Raw genomic sequence first — 16,798 nt, 5'->3', positions numbered from 1 at the left:
TCCTTTGTTACAGATGGGGTGCAGTTAAGCTCACACCTGGAACTTGTTCTTCCGGTGCTTTTGTTCCTCTCTCCTTGTTACTCTTTGATCTTTCTTTCCCTGGGCCCTATAATTAGATAATGACACCAAATTTTAAAACATTGAGGATCAATTTTGGAATTAGAATCTTTGCCTTCTGTACCAGAACTTTAAGAAAAAATGCAGTTCTAATGTTTTGTCTTACACATCTAGGCAAGGTCTTAGAGCCAAGAGCATCATTGGCCTTTTATAGGACCTCAGTTTCTTACTTGTCACATTGAGGGACTCGGTCTGATCAGACCAGCGTGCCCAGGGCCCCCACCCCAGGCCTCTCTGCAGCTGCTCCTGAGCCGTACTCAGCAGTGAGCCTTCTCGTTGACCATCTCGAATTTGGAAATTCTCCCTTCCCAGATTCCAGAATGCAGGTGTTCCCTATCCCTTCAGCAACTTCAGTGTTCATTCTAAGAGCGACCAAAGTTTTAAATTGTGTTAGCATAGATCTATTCTCAGCCATTTCTTTTTCACAGATGCGGGTCCTCTCTGCTTTCTCCAGCCGTCCCTGCGCACGCTGCATATGCCGTCTGGTTTGTCAGGGTTTGGCGAGCAGCCTTCTCCTTCGCCCTCCAGGGAGGACGCTGTGTCCCTGCGTTTCCCCCGAACCCCCCGCGAAGCCGCTCCCTCCGCTCGTGCAGGCCTTGTGCCTGCCGCGCTGTGGGCCGGGTCAGCCCACCCAGAGCAGAGAACTTTGCCAGGCTCCCCAGGCAGGCCGCTGGGAGCAGGGACCACGGACAGTTCTCACCAGCAGCATCACTTTTCCCTTAGGTGGGTTAATTAGCCCTTCGAATAGAAGTCCCCTGACTCCCCAGCTCTTAAGGCATAACTCATGGGTGCTGCTTTGAAAGGCAGCTGGTTGTGGCTATTCAGGCTTCAGCTCTTCTTTTTTGGGTTAGTAGCAGCCACTATTGAACTGTCATACTGCTGCTAAGTCGCTTCAGTCGTGTCCGACTCTGTGCGACCCCAAAGACGGCAGCCTAGTGGCTCCCCCCGTCCCTGGGATTCTCCAGGCAAGAACACTGGAGTGGGTTGCCATTTCCTTCTCCAGTGCGTGAAAGTGAAAAGTGAAAGTGAAGTCGCTCAGTCATGTCTGACTCTTCGAGACCCCATGGGCTGCAGCCTACCAGGCTGCTCCGTCCATGGGATTTTCCAGGCAAGAGTACTGGAGTGGGGTGCCATTGCCTTCTCCAGAACTGTCATACTAACAACCCTGAAATCCTTACATATTTTCAGCTTAGAATGATGGACTATTAAAGCTGATACTTAGCCTTCCAAACCCCTTCAGGACACTGGGTCAACTGCTCTGCATTCTGTCTTTAATTTGTCCTAGTATAGCATATGTTCTGGAGAAGGCAATGGCACCCCACTGCAGTACTCTCGCCTGGAAAATCCCATGGACGGAGGAGCCTGGTGGGCTGCAGTCCATGGGGTCGCTGAGGGTCGGACACGACTGAGCGACTTCACTTTCACTTTTCCTTTCACACATTGGAGAAGGAAATGGCAACCCACTCCAGTGTTCTTGCCTGGAGAATCCCAGAACGGGGGAGCCTGGTGGGCTGCCGTCTCAGGGATCGCACAGAGTCGGACACGACTGAAGCAACTTAGCAGCAGCAGCAGCATAGCATATGTTCACTTCAGTTCAGTTCAGTTCAGCTGCTCAGTCATGTCCGACTCTGCGACCCCATGAATCGCAGCACGCCAGGCCTCCCTGTCCATCACCAACTCCCGGAGTTCACTCAGACACGTCCATCGAGTCAGTGACGCCATCCAGCCATCTCATCCTCTGTTGTCCCCTTCTCCTCCTGCCCCCAATCCTTCCCAACATCAGAGTCATTTCCAGTGATTCAACTCTTTGCCTGAGGTGCCCAAAGTACTGGAGTTTCAGCTTCAGCATCATTCCTTCCAATGAACACCCAGGGCTGATCTCCTTTAGGATGGACTGGTTGGATCTCCTTGCAGTCCAAGGGACTCTCAAGAGTCTTCTCCAACACCACAGTTCAAAAGCATCAATTCTTTGGCACTCAGCCTTCTTCACAGTCCAACTTTCACATCCATACATGACCACAGGAAAAACCATAGCCTTGACTAGACGGACATTACTTTGTTGGCAAAGTAACATCTCTGCTTTTCAATATGCTATCTAGGTTGGTCATAACTTTCCTTCCAAAGAGTAAGCGTCTTTTAATATCATGGCTGCAGTCACCATCTGCAGTGATTTTGGAGTCATGCTGTTTCAGAAATCATGGCTCAGATTGTATGCTATGCTGATTTTGGATGCAAGTGGAATCTGACCCTGTGAATATGCCAGTCCTCATACTTTGATTTGCGTTTATGCTTCATGTGTGTGGGTGCTGGAACCCAGACTTGCTTGTCTGTGTCGCGTAGTTGGGTGAAATGTGTTGAGGGTCACTGAAGTCAGACCAGGAGGAGTTGTTTGTAAACCTTTGTTTGCCTGGCAGTGCTTTTCACTTGGCTGGTTTTTCATGGAATGTTATGTCTCTGAAATAAATAGAAAGGAGATCCTGAGCTTGTTCGTGACGTGCTGTTAACGCTGTGCTGTCAGCGTCTGTCTAGAATCAGCCCAGGCACTCTGTCTTATTTTACTGACTCATGGTATTTTTCGTTCAGAATAGTACAACTATGAGAATAGATTTTTTTAGAGCATATTCTTTTTGGGAATTCGGTAGTGTCCCAAGAGACGTAACTGAAGTTGTGTTTTAATCCATTTCTCACTCGCTGGTCGTATCACAGGACGTGCTGTATCAGAAATCATAGCTCAGATCGTATGCTCTGTCTAGACTGTGTGCTTCGGTGTTCTTGTGTGAAGCTGGAAGTTGGGAGAGCTGTGTCATCCTTTTGCAGCTGTAGGAAGGGGTTCATTATTCTTGTGCATCTCCAGAGACCTGAAGGGATGGTTTATATTTATCCTTTGGTATATGTCTCTTCAAACTGTTATTAAGATAGAACTGTATGTATTGTGATAAGTTCTTGATTGCTGGTAAAGGATATACTGGAAGTAAGCTATTTTAGAGTTTTAGATTTTCTTTTGTTAAATAATTAGGGGGTAAATGTCAGTTTATTCCAATAATTAGGGGGTAAATGTCCGTTTATTCCAAATAAACTTGAACGTTTGTATATGAAATGAATGGTAAACAAACTTCTTGAATGAAAGTTAAGGAAAATCAGTTTTTAACATAAAATCATTCAATTTTATTTTTGAAGCAGAAATACCAGATCCATCAACGTGGGAGAGTCAAGATTCCGCACAGATAAATGGAATTGATTCTGTTTTGTCAAAGGCTGAAATCGCATCTTGTAGTTATGAAGCCAGGTATGTAGGCATTAAAGATGTTGTAATGCTTAATGAATAATTAATTTACTTCATTTCTTATATAATCTTTTGAAGTGGATTTAGATGGGTTAGTCAAGCCTGTGACTTAAATGTAATAAATATGGAAAGAAGTCTTTCTAACCTTAATCCCTTCCGTTTCCTTTTTTTTTTTTTTTTTTTGCCTTCACAAATGCTTGGTAACTTTAAATAAATACTTTAGTGACCTGCTGAAGCAGTAGGTTCTGTGATGAAAACCAAAAGAAGCTGGACATTGTCATTTTTCAGTCGTTGTCTTTCGAAGCATAAGATTAAAGAATTAGGTATTTTGGGGTGGAAGAGGGCCTTAGGGTCATCTGCTCTGATCGTTATTTCTTTCTGCCAGGAAAAATCCCTTGTTATTTAAACCTGGTACTCAGTATTTTTTTAAGTTATGTTAAAACTTGATTGCCTGTTGGGTCACAGCTCAGCAGCTCCGCCGTGGCACGCCTGGTCATCGCTCACTTCAAGCTGCAGCACTGCTAGCCAGCACGAACCCTGATTACAGCCAGCTGTGTCAGTTCCAGAGGAAACATACATATCACGTGTTCCTCATAGTTCAGGAAAATGTTTTTAGAAATCGATTATTCATTTTGATATTTGGCAAAACTAATACAATTATGTAAAGTTTAAAAATAAAATAAAAAAAGAAATCGATTATTCAGGTTGTAAAAATGGAGTAATGATTAATGATTAAGTGATTAATTAAAAGCATTCATTATTTTTTTCTTTCTTGTTAACTGAACACAGACACTTTATAACACAGCAAGCATTTAGACTGTGTGTTAAAAAGCAAAGACATCACTTTGCTGACAAAGGCTCGCATAGTTAAGGCTGTGGTCTTTCCACTAGACGTGTATGGATGTGACAGCTAGACGATAAAGAAGGCAGAGCGCCAAAGAATCGATGCTTTCCAACTGTGGTGTTGGAGAAGACTCTTGAGAGTCCCTTGACTGCACAGAGAGAAACTAGTCAATCTTAAAGGAAATCAATCCAAAATACTCTTTGGAAAGACTGATGCTGAAGCTGAAGCTCCTGTGCTTTGGCCACCTGATGGGAACAGGTGAATCATTGGAAAAGACCCTCAGGCTGGGAAAGAAGGGCTGAAGACAGGAAAAGGGTGGCAGAGGGTGAGGTGGCTGGATGGTGTCACTGATCCATTGGGCACGGACTTGGGCAAACTCAGGAGATGCTGAGGGACAGGGCAGCCTGTGAGTCGCAGTTCACGGGGTCATGACGAGGCGGACACGACTGAGCGACTGAACAGCAGCAACAAAGCTTTTGTCTCCACGTCATTGGCAAATGTGGAAGCATTCACTGATTACAGAAGCAGGCTGAAGTCACATCGGATACGGTTTTAGTCCTTTTTTTGTTTGGTAGTGTCTTAATGGTTTTGTCATTCATACTTTTTAAAAAATGAGATATAATTGACATGTAACATTAACAGTATACAACAACAATTTGATACATATAACAGTTTTCTTGATTTAAAGTTGGAGTTACTCAAGCAAGTCTCATCTGATGAAAAAAGGATCTTGACACATCATCTTCTAACCAGAATAGTTTGCTTAAACTCTTGCCAGTTATTTTATTAAAAGGATATTTAAGAAAAAAGGATTATATTCAAATCCTTTATGACATGTCAAGCTTTTACTCCCAGACTGACTTTGCTTTTCTCAGTGACAGAGTTATGTTTTAATCTTCTTCATTGATAATGTCGCCAAGGAATTAAAACTCTCTTTAATGAAAACGATAATTAGATCTGAATTGTGGATTCCCGTGTTGCCATTAGTGCAGGACGTTTAGAGCTGATTCTGTGCCGTGTGCAGGGGGCTCGTCTCCTCCCCCTGCGGAGTCTCGGGGTGGTGACGGCGTGCTTCTGGTGACCGGGCGTCGTGCTCTGCATCTCCAAGCTCTGAGGCATGCGTGAGGGATGCTTCCCAGTCTTTGGGCTTGGCTGTTGGTGACGTGGAAGCCGCCTTCCTGTGCTGCCTCTGTAGGGTCTTCCCCCGTGCCCTGCGTTCCCTGCTGGATGCTGGTTGGGGAATGAGTGCCAAGGTCGCCCCAGAGTTAGGAGCGTTGCCAGCTCCTGGAGGTTTTGGACTCCAGGCCTCTGTTGGTGTTTGGATAGGACATTTGTATTGTACCACAGATGGCGATTGTCAAGCTGAATATGTTGAGAATAATTGGAGTGATGATATATGAGGGCCAAATGCTGTGCAGCAAGCCATTTAAGTGTCACTTAGATGGCAAATGTTTGTTTTAAGGAGATGCAGAAAGTGGTGAAAACGAATTTGAGTGTAAGTTGGGGGGAAAGAAAAACATGAAACCTACAGCGATTGGGTTTGTGTCCTTTGATTGTAATTTTTCATTTTCTGGGGCGCTCCTAAGGAGGGTCTCTTGGATACCCTGTTTTTTAAAGGCTATCTAACAGTTATGTTTTCCTTCAGTGAGATTTTTTTTTTTTTTTTTTAATATATTCGGAGTTGCATCAGAGAAACGTTTCTGGGCTTGGACTGGAGACTAGGTTATAGGGACGGTCATCCCAGTTTTAGGGCCTGGAGAGTTTTCAGTAGACATGGACTTTATAATAATGGGGTCAGCTAAGTAGGGAACGTGACCGTAGAAGCAATAGGAAGGTAGAATCTAATTCCACAAGTCAGGATTTGCATGCCTGTTACCTTTACTTACATTTACCATAGAGAACCTGGCAGGCTGTAGTCCATGGGATGTCAAGAGTCAGACACGACTAAGTGACTAAACCACCATAGAGAACTAGTAATAGCTTTATCCACAACTAAGTTAGAAGGCAGATATGTGGATGGATAGGTAGTGACATACAAATATCCTATAATTATCGATTTTAAGGAGCAAATACTTTCTAAACCTCCGTTTTCCCCCTTTACAATCCTGAATTTGTGATGTGACTGTCCTACAGAATGTTGAATTGGCACTGACAGTGATTTGATGGTTGGGTTGTTAACGTTGTCTACTGCAGCACTGGAGAAGGCACTGGCACCCGCTCCAGCACTCTCGCCTGGAGAATCCCATGGGCGGAGGAGCCTGGTGGACTGCTGTCCATGGGGTCGCTGAGGGTCGGACACGACTGAGCAACTTCACTTTCACTTTTCACTTTCACGCATTGGAGAAGGAGATGGCAACCCACTCCAGTGTTCTTGCCTGGAGAATCCCGGGGACGGGGGAGCCTGGTGGGCTGCCGTCTATGGGGTCGCACGGTCGGACACGACTGAGGTGACTCAGCAGCAGCAGCTGCAGCCCCAAGGACGCTTGTGCGAGCCCGCAGCGCAGAGAGGAGGGCCCGCGCCGCTCTCCCTGAGGGCCCGGCCGCGAGGGCCTACGCGATCCTGGCGGCTGACCCGCATAGACGTCATTGTAGTGAAGTCACCACAGACTGTTTTGTAATTGTCTTTACGTGTTTGTTGTTATTTTTTGACCATGCTGCATGGCTTGTGGGATCTTAGTTCCCCAACCAGGGGTTGAACCCGGGCCCTCGGCAGTGAGAGTGCTGAATCCTCGCCACTGGACCGTCAGGGAAGTCCTACTCATTTGTTTTATATGCCGCGAGCCTCCTTTCCCAACCACCGACTAGAAGTGTGTTACTTCCCTGAGTCGTGGCAGGCCTCTTAGGTGTTTCGTTTTTTGTTCATAACTTCCTTACGGTGTCGAGTGATCCCTAAGCACTTCTTTCTGGGATATCAATACGCCTGAGTACGTAAGTTGATGTATTATATTTTTCTAAGTAATATGCCTGTGAAATTTTTTGTGTAGGTGAAAAATTTGAAAATGAAAGTACTGTAAATATAAGAATATAGTACTTATAGGAATTATGTAACACATTCCTTTAATTTATAAGTTTAGCTTTTACATGTTGAACCTGCATATCATGTTTTAAACTATTTGTGTACTTCTACGTAGCCTTGTAAACTATGATGCACACACCCCCTGCCTCAGTAAGGCCCGTGGGCTCGAGCCCGTCCCCCCGGCCTGTGCGGGTCATCCTGGTGGATGCCATGGGGTCCACTTTGTTCACTGTCTTCTGCCCACCACTTCACATGGCGCCTGAGACATTGATTTTTGTTAAACGAGTGAGAGCATTGTTTTCTTTACTGTGATTTGTTAGTCATCTCTTCTTTTCCTGTCATTTTTCCCTCCTATTAGATGTTTCTCATCTACTCTGGGCTTTGCAGTCTGATCATCCATTACCGTTTTATATACATTAAAAAAGTGTACCATTTCATCTCAGTAGCGTGGAGGATTCTTTTCCTCCTTGGTGCTCAGTGGTGGTCTGGGATGGTCAGGGAGCCACAGGCCTCTCTGTATTGAAGACCGTGTTTCTTAAAAACAGGGACACCTCCATACTAAGTACTGAGTACTGAGTGAGTACGTGTTTACTGAGTAGAAACGTGAAGTAACCATGTGATGCGTTTATCTAGAAGTATGTAATCTCGGGAAACACTGCTTATTGTTATCTGCTTGTGTTTTTACTGTAAGATTTTCTTCTTGATTCATTGCAGAGTAGTAACATGGAATTTTACTCATTGTGCGTAATCCCATAATTACAGTTTTGTGCTGAATGCTCTTAATATCAAAGGCAATGTGGGGCACAGAGACATGTAGGAGATTTGAGATGTACCGTTTTCAATCAGGTCCCTCAAAGTTGTGGACCCCTGGCTCCTGCCAGAGTGACGTCCCGCCGTGGCCACCGTTCTCGGCAGCTTGGCCCTCATGGAGCCCACACGGGCGCCTGGAGTCGGTCGCGGGGGAGCTGGGTGGTGACAGGATGAGTACACCCTGTCTGTCTGTCGCGCAGCGCTCACTGTTCTGTGTGGTTCTCTGTCTTTGGGGGATGAACTGTGGCTGAGCCAGGCCCTCGTTTGGGTCAGCAGACCTCCACAGCACGGTCCTGCTCTGGGGTGGTTGTGACGTTGCTGGCAGGGGATGCTCTGGCATCTGCAGAGGGGTCAGAGGTACAAGGTCCGGGAGATGTCTTTGAATAACATATTTGGGCGTGTCTGCTGTGTCACTCACACTTATCTGACAGTTGTGGGATTCTCCTTTGTGGGGAAACAAACCTGTAAGCTTTCTCACAGCCTGGTTTTTACCTCTCCTGAGAGGGGAGTTAAATGACACTCGTGTGTCGATGGCTTGGGGAGATAGCAATATTTGACACTTGATTTGGCTTTTAAACATTGCAGGTCTAACCTCCCCTGTATTCTGTTGTCTCTCTAGACAAGTTGGCATTAGGAATGGAATGTATTTCGGGTACGCCAAACAGCTCTGTCCCAATCTCCAGGCGGTCCCTTATGATTTCCACGCATATAAAGAGGTTGCACAGACGATGTACGAGACGCTGGCCAGGTATGTGCACCATACTCATTCTCCCGAACCTTGACTGCTCGTACCTGATACTGAGAGGGGACCCCAGCTGCCTCAGGCCTATTGGAAACCCACCCCTCCGCCCCCTGGCACCCGGCCCCCTCCTTCCGTAAGCACCTCCAGGGCGAGGCTCAGGCCTCGGGACACTTCTGTGGGGCTGGACCTGAGCTGCTCGCTGGTGCCGCTAGGGGTCTGATCTTCTGTCTACATGATTCTTGCTCAGTGGTTCCAGTTTTCCCTTCATGGAACCAGACAGATGAAAGATGGGTGTTTTTAACCTGGTCATTCTCTTTTATTAAATATGAGTTAAAATTTTGTTGAAAATTAAAACTATAGATTCACAAGTAGAGACTCTTTCGAACCGTTTGTCCTCTGAAATCATTAGGCGTGCCAAATGTTAGCTTTTATAAAAATGTTTAGTGATACAGCTGGCCCTTGAACGACTTGGTGGCCGTGGGTGCTGTCCTCCACAAGGTGCAGAATCGTGTGTAGCCCACAGCCAGCTGTGTGTACGCATGGCTTCTCCGTGTTCATGATCACGTAGCACTCTTTGTATTCACTACTGAAAAAATCCATGTATGAGCCATCCCTCAAGGTTCATACCACTGTTGTTCAAGGGTTGGCCGTAGTCTCCAGATAGGTAATTAGATGGCTTGAGAGGAGATTTTGTTTTTGGAATATTTACAGTGTACATATATTTAATGTTAATTCAAAACTCAAACTTTTAAATAAGTATATGGCAGGCTCTATATGCTCTAAAGTTAGCATATTTTCTCTCTAAAAGGCCAGGTAAGGTCATTGTCCCAGCCGCTGAGCTCTGTCAAGGGCAGCGGGCACAGCCGCCGGCGAGGTGTGGGTGGACACCGGTCAGCCCTCTGGCTGTGCTGCTGTTCTGAGGGAGATGCTCACCTCTCTCGTCACTGCTTCCTCTCCTGTTTATGGAGTATCTACCACGTGCAGACAACTGTCGATGCCGCCAGTCCTGCAGGAGAGGGGCCCCGCCTTTGGGGGGCTGCCTTTAACGGAGCGCGAACCTCAGAGGGCCAGGGAAGCTCTCTGCCATCGTTGTGTGGACTTAGGGCTGGGGGTAGCCAGTTCTCACGCAGCTGTCCTAAGACCCCAAACACGGGGCTGGCCGTCCTGTTAGAAAGTGGAGCCTGTGCTTGCTGGGCCCCCCAGAGCTGTGGTCAGGCGCAGCGGCCCGCAAGGGCTGCAGGCAGGTCTGAGCTGGTGCTGCCGCCTGTGGTCACGGAGCCCGAGTGGCCTGCAGCCTAAACTTCAGGGTGGGGATGACGCGCACACTGTTATGTAGTTTGGGTTGGTGGAGACATTTTCAGTGGCCATGTGGCTGTTCTTTGAGCCAAAGATTCCGTTATTCTCCTGCCGCCTTTGGACATCCCTCCTCAGGGCGGCTTTCGTATCAGGACACCCTCTGCTCTGACAGATTGCTCCCTGGAGTTAATCCAAGACAGACCAGTCATCTCTTAAATGGTTGTGGATAGTAATTAGTCTGATTCACAACCTGCAGTGAGTTGTTAGAGGTGAGGGCTGGGCCCCTGGTACTTCACCAAGTGGATTATTGAAGATCCGTTTCTCGTCCTGAGGCCTCTGCTGGCCTGTGGTCCACGAATTTAATGAACATCAGAGCCACACAACAACTTTTCTCTCCCTTTTCCTTTCCTCTGGTGAACCGAAACAGTGCTCTGTATAGGTAGATCCTGACCCAAAACAGCAACAACCAAAACCAAAGCCCGCAGTGTTTCCATCTGAAGAGAATGTCACTGGTGTCCTTCTAGACGGGCACGTGGCTGACTGGCCATCATATCCTGCTCTATCCTGGGCATTTGTGTTCAGGAGACAATCAATTGCTTGATTTGTGTGGTTTTTCTCTTCCTCAGGGATTCTGGTAAAACATGTTCGAATATGTTTAAAATTAAATGTTGTGACAGTTCTAATTGACTCAATACTTCCCATATATTCAAAGGGTTACGGAGGTGTTCTCACTGTAGAGAAATTGAAATGATCATTTCTGTTGTATTTTTGGTAGTTAATATGGAAAAAAATACTGATGAACTTTGCAGTTAGAGGTTAAGTGACTTGAGCCAGTTCAGTTAAAATGCTAATGCTTTCAGCATCTTAAGTCGCATAAGGCAATGCTGGAGAAGGCGGCCGTGGGAAGCCCGTGCGGCCGGGCATGTGCTAAGCGTGGCTGCGCCTCGGCGCCTCTGCTCTGTGTTGGCAGCTACACACACGACATCGAAGCCGTCAGCTGTGATGAAGCCCTGGTAGACATCACCGAGATCCTCGCCGAGACCAGACTCACGCCTGACGAGTTTGCGAATGCTGTCCGCATGGAAATTAAGGACCAGACCAAATGTGCTGCCTCTGTGGGGATCGGTCAGTAGCTGGCCCCTCTCGCACTGCTCGTGTGGTCGGAGCCTTGCTCTAGGAGCACTGGGTCCCAGTTAACTTTAGTTTTTAGGTTTTGTTTCTCTCACTTTCATGTTTAGGCCTCCACTTCTGAGACGGTGCTTAGTGTGGCTCACAGGCGAAGCCTGAGATCAAACTGTTGCAAGTGTTAGTAAGTGGTTAATAACATCTTTAGAGTACACAAGTTGGAATATTTCTTTTCCCTCAAAAATGGGGAGAACAGAATTCAGTATTTGTCAACACTGTACTTTTCTCATGTGAACAGAGGCTGTGTTTAAAGCCGTGCAGTGGGGCTGGGTTTGGAGTTCCGTGTTGCTGAGTCTTGTAGGAACTCGATTCCTCTCTGAAGCTCCCCAGGCCCTCAGCCAGCCGTCTTCACTGTCTGCAGAAGTCAGCAGTGTTGACGTGTGCCCGCCCCGCCATCTGTGCTCCTCCTGGGCTCTCCCACGGTGTGCTCTGGAGTCCCCCGTGTCGCCCTCGGCCTCCCTGCGTGCCTCCTCCTCTCTGAGCACACGCGGTGCCTCTGCTAACTGAAGATCTTGATTGCTTGTGTGGCCCTCGCAGGGTGACCTGAGAGAGCACCAGGTCTAGATCTGGAGGCTGAAGTGGGAGGGAACGGGCTCCTCGGCTGGAGCCTCTGCTGCGGTGTGTGTGAGTGTGGCTAGGAGGTTGGGCTTCTGGCGGGGTGTGTGAGGCGGGCTCCCAGGAACCGGAAGTGGCTTGCCGTCTTCAGGAGTGAACCAGCCCTGGGGAGGCAGGTGCTCCGCGTCAGGCGGGGCTTTTAAGAAGTCAGAACATCATGAGCCCCAGAAAATACTGGTTGGCCAGAAAGTTTGTTTGGGTTTTTCCATAAGATGTAACAGGAAAACCTGAAGAGACTTTCTGGCCCACCCAATGCAAAGCAGGTTAACAGCATCCCTCCCCAGCAGGCCTGCCCTTGGGCTCCTGGGTGTGGCCTGCAGACCCCCTCAGCATTCGTTTAGGGCTTGCCTCCTGGAGTCCGCTGTCATTAGGCACAGGGTTAGTTTTTCGTTTTTTTTTTTTTTTTTTTTTTTTTTTTTACTTCAACATTTTTATTTATTTATTTATTTTTTTAGAGTATAAAGACAGTGACATTTTATTTATGTTAGTTACTCTCAAGGAAGAGAATGGCATTGTAAAAGTAGTTTATAGTCTCATTGTGACTTTCCTCTCATTAGGTTTCACATATGTGGTTTTTTTTTTTTTCATTTCATACATGATATTTTACATGTTTCAATGCCATTCTCCCAAATCTTCCCACCCTCTCCCTCTCCCACAGAGTCCATAAGACTGTTCTATACATCAGTGTCTCTTTTGCTGTCTCGTACACAGGGTTATTGTTACCGTCTTTCTAAATTCCATATATATGCGTTAGTATACTGTATTGGTGTTTTTCTTTCTGGCTTACTTCACTCTGTATAATAGGCTTTTCGTTTTTAATTGTATTTATTTTAAATGTACAAGTGGGATGGTACGAATATGTTCTTTTAAGTTCAAGCACATAATTAAGACAAAAGTCCCAGATGATGTGTCTACTTCTCAGCCCTCTTTTTCTTCACAGCTCACCACTTTTATCATTTTGGTGTGACTTTGTGACTTTTTCTCTTCATAAATATTTTTACATTTACCCTAGGAAAACACATTGTTTTTAAATGAGTTTCCCATAAAACTAAGATATGTCCTTTATAGAAGCCTTCTGTAGTTTGTGGAGATTTTGTTATTTACACAGAAGTTCATCTGACCCCACACTGAGATGTTTCTCAGCTGCCTGACACCTTCTCTAACCCCGGTAGCCTTCTCTCTGCTCCGCGTTAATGTCTGTGTCCACTGACACACCTTGGACCTCCCTGTCTGTCTGCCTTCTTTTCTAAGACACTCATACCTGCAGTTCTGCGCCCATATTCTGATCATATAGCGAGACATCTGGTTTTGGGGGCTCCCCGCAGTCCAGTGGCATTGCTTCGGCCTTATTTCTCCCTAGTGTGGATCCACTGGTTGGTAAAATGAGGGACTTCCCTGGCGGTCCAGTGGGTAGCGCTCTGAACGCTCACTGCCGTGGGTCCGGCTCAGCCCCTGGGTGGGGAACTAAGATCCTGCAGGCTGCACGGTGTGGCCAGAAACACAAAGATTGTTTGGTAAAATGAGCTGATTGCTGATGATTGCTGCCTGTGGACCTCTAGTCTTTGATCAGGATTGTTTTCTCTGCTCCTTTACCTGGGTGGGAGATGCCGAAACGTCACACGTTTGGGAACAAAAGGAAGCCTCTGTCCAGGAACCATGGTGGTTATAATCTGTAATACTTAACAGAATTCTGCCAGTTTTGTATTATGCTTAAAATGACCACTTCCCTGTGGTCTAGGGGCTAAGACCCTGTGCTCCCAATGCACAGGGCCGGGGTTCTGTCCCTGGTCGGGAAACTATCCCATGTGCTACAACTAAAGACCCCCACTCTGCATCTAAGACCCGGCACAGACAAGTAAATATTTTAAATATTGGAGCTTCCCTGATGGATCAGTGGTAAAGTATCCACCTGGAATGCAGGAGACATGTACAGGATATGTGGGTTTGATCCCTGGGTTGGGAAGATACTCCTGGAGAAGGAAATGGCAACCCACTCCACTATTCTTGCCTGGAAAATCCTACGGATAGAGGAGCCTGGAGGGCTACCGTCCATAGCGTTGCAAAAGAGTCAGACATGACTTAGCAACTCAGTTAGCACAGTGGCAGATTATTTTCATTCTTTTCAGAAATTTGATAGATAACCTATCTGTAGATGTCTTTGTTAGAAAATTTTGAAAATAATTGTGACTATTTCTTAAATGACTTTTCTTTTTTTAAAAAAAATTTTTTTATAGGTTCTAATATTCTACTGGCTAGAATGGCAACTAGAAAAGCAAAACCAGATGGCCAATACCACTTAAAACCAGAAGAAGTAGATGATTTTATCAGAGGTCAGCTAGTTACTAACCTACCAGGTAAATATAGAGCATCTCTTTTTAACTTTTATTTGTTGTAAATATTCATCAGTGCTTTTGTATAGACGTGTAATGTATCTCTCTTTTCCAAAACATGATTTAAATTTTTTTAATCTTTATTGTGTGCCATGGTAAACAAAATTCACAACACCACAGTAAATACCCCTTCAGTTGATTTATCAGAACCTTAATATAGTAGTTTTGCCTCTCGTGTGTTTTACTTCAAGTATTTAAGTATTTCTAAAGTACCAAGGTCAAGGAATTCTAAGAAGTACTATTTAAAAGAATATGATGAAACTGACTTTTGATCCTTTAAATAAATCAGAACTGAAATAGTTAGTATACATATAGGCCCAAGATAAAGTTTTGACAGTTGATTCCCCTGTTTACAAAATTGTCCTGCCAAGCTAGCAATATGTTTCTGAGTTTAGTAAGCAAGTAGTTTTAAAAGTAGAAAATATTTGAACCATATCAGGAAGAAGAAAACCTAAAACGAAGTATTAAGTTCTGTTAACTCAGGAGTAAAATGTCTAGAAGGGCATACCTTTCTCCCCTATTGGGCAGCATGGCTAGTTATTTTACTCTTCTCTGGCTAGCTACCCTAGCATGTAGAGCTCTTTCTCTATGGAAAAATCATCAAGTGTAACCAACTATAACAGGAAAATCATTGCCCTTTGAGGCCCTTCAACAGGTGTAAATTTTGTGTGTAGGGAATTCACTTCACTTTTATTAAATATTTAGACATGCTTTCTATGGTGATACCTCTTTCTAAGAAAGTCCTTTCTGTAAAGCAATTATCCTTCAATTAAAAATAAATTTTAAAAGGAAGTTTCTCTGAAGCTTATAGTAATCCATGATACCATTTCAGATAATCCTGTCCGGTTTTTGTAAAGCAGCTTGTGTTAGCTTCACAAAACTCCTGTGTATTTGTGGTGGGAACATTCAAGACAGTATATTTTTAGTGAAAGTTCGTTATAAGTAGATTCAGTGGTATTTTTGAATCCATGTTCTTAAGCCTAAGAAGTATCTGTTACAGGCCAAAGTTATTAAAGGACCCAAATACCATTTTATGATGGGTTAGTTGTAAAGCCACTTGACTCCCTAGTAAATAAATCTAAGAATGTGCTTAATGAAACTATAAGCCATGCCCTGTGGGGCCACCCAAGACGGATGGGTCATGGCGGAGTGGTCTGACAAAACATGGTCCACCAGAGGAGGGAATGGCAAACCACTTCAGTATTCTTGCCTCCAGAACCCCATAAACAGTACAACAAGGCTAAAAATAGGACACTGAAAGATGAACTCCCCAGGTCGGTAGGTGCTCAATATACCACTGGAGATCAGTGGAGAAATAACTTCAGAAAGAATGAAGAGACGGAGCCAAAACAAAAACAGCACCCTGTTGTGGATATGACTGGTGATGGAAGTGAAGTCCAGTGCTGTCAAGAGCAATATAGCATAGGAACTTGGGATGTCAGGTCCATGGATCAAGGTAAATTGGAAGTGGTCAAACAGGAGATGACAAGAGTGAACATCAACATTTAGGAATCAGCGAACTAAAATGGACTGGAATGGGTGAATTTAACTCAGATGACCATTATATCTACTACTCTGGGCAGGAATCCCTTAGAAGAAACGAAGTAGCCATCATGGTCAACAGAAGAGTCCAAAATGTAGTACTTGGGTGCGATCTCAAAAACGACAGAATGATCTCTGTTCGTTTCCAAAGCAAACCATTCAGTATCACAGTAATCCAAGTCTATGCCCCAACCAGTAATGCTGAAGAAGCTGAAGTTGAACGGTTCTATGAAGACCTACCAGACTTTATAGAACTAACACCCCAAAAAGACGTCCTTTTCATTATAGGGAACTGGAATGCAAAAGTAAGAAGTCAAGAAATACCTAGAGTAACAGGCAAATTTGGCCTTGGAGTATATAAAACGAAGCAGGGCAAAGGCAAATAGAGTTTTGCCAAGAGAACTCAGTGATCATAGCAAACACACTCTTCCCAACAACACAAGAGAAGACTCTACACATGAACATCACCAGATGGTCAATACTGAAATCAGATTGATTATATTCTTTGCAGCCAAAGATGGAGAAGCTCTGTACAGTCAACAAAAACAAGACCAGGAGCTGACTGTGGGTCAGATCATGAACTCCTTATTGCCAAATTCAGACTTAAATTGAAGAAAGTAGGGAAAACCACCAGACTATTTTGTATGACCTAAATCAAATCCCTTAGGATTATACAGTGGAAGTGACATTAGAGTCAAGGGATTAGATCTGATGGAGTGCCTGAAGAACTATGGACAGAGGTTCGTGACATGTGCAGGAGGCAGGGATCAAGACCATCCCCAGGGAAAAGAAATGACTACAGGCAAAATGGCTATCTGGGGAGGCCTTACAAACAGCTGTGAAAAGAAGAGAAGGGAAAAAAGCAAGGGAGAAAAGGAAGGATACAAGCAACTGAATGCAGAGTTCCAAATAGCAAGAAGAGATAAGAAAGCCTTCCTCAGCGATCAGTGCAAAGAAA

General features: G+C 45.2%; 1 protein-coding gene across 6 annotated transcripts in view; it reads left to right on the top strand.

Moving 5' to 3' along the window:
- The window catches only part of REV1 (REV1 DNA directed polymerase), a 77,868-nt gene that overhangs the window by 45,142 nt on the left and 15,928 nt on the right, over window positions 1-16,798 (top strand). For 5 of the 6 annotated variants that reach the window (XM_044925649.2, XM_025260706.3, XM_025260702.3 and 2 more), the window contains exons 9-12: window positions 3,295-3,403; window positions 8,690-8,818; window positions 11,079-11,233; window positions 14,143-14,262. In XM_044925649.2, the coding sequence (XP_044781584.2) occupies window positions 3,295-3,403; window positions 8,690-8,818; window positions 11,079-11,233; window positions 14,143-14,262 (513 nt within the window). The remainder of the gene's footprint in view (window positions 1-3,294; window positions 3,404-8,689; window positions 8,819-11,078; window positions 11,234-14,142; window positions 14,263-16,798) is intronic. The other variant, XM_025260704.3, reaches the window with a different exon arrangement.

The sequence above is a fragment of the Bubalus bubalis genome, chromosome 12 (assembly GCF_019923935.1).
Source record: "Bubalus bubalis isolate 160015118507 breed Murrah chromosome 12, NDDB_SH_1, whole genome shotgun sequence".
Lineage (NCBI taxonomy): Eukaryota > Metazoa > Chordata > Mammalia > Artiodactyla > Bovidae > Bubalus > Bubalus bubalis.
This window is presented reverse-complemented; position numbering and strand designations above follow the sequence as displayed.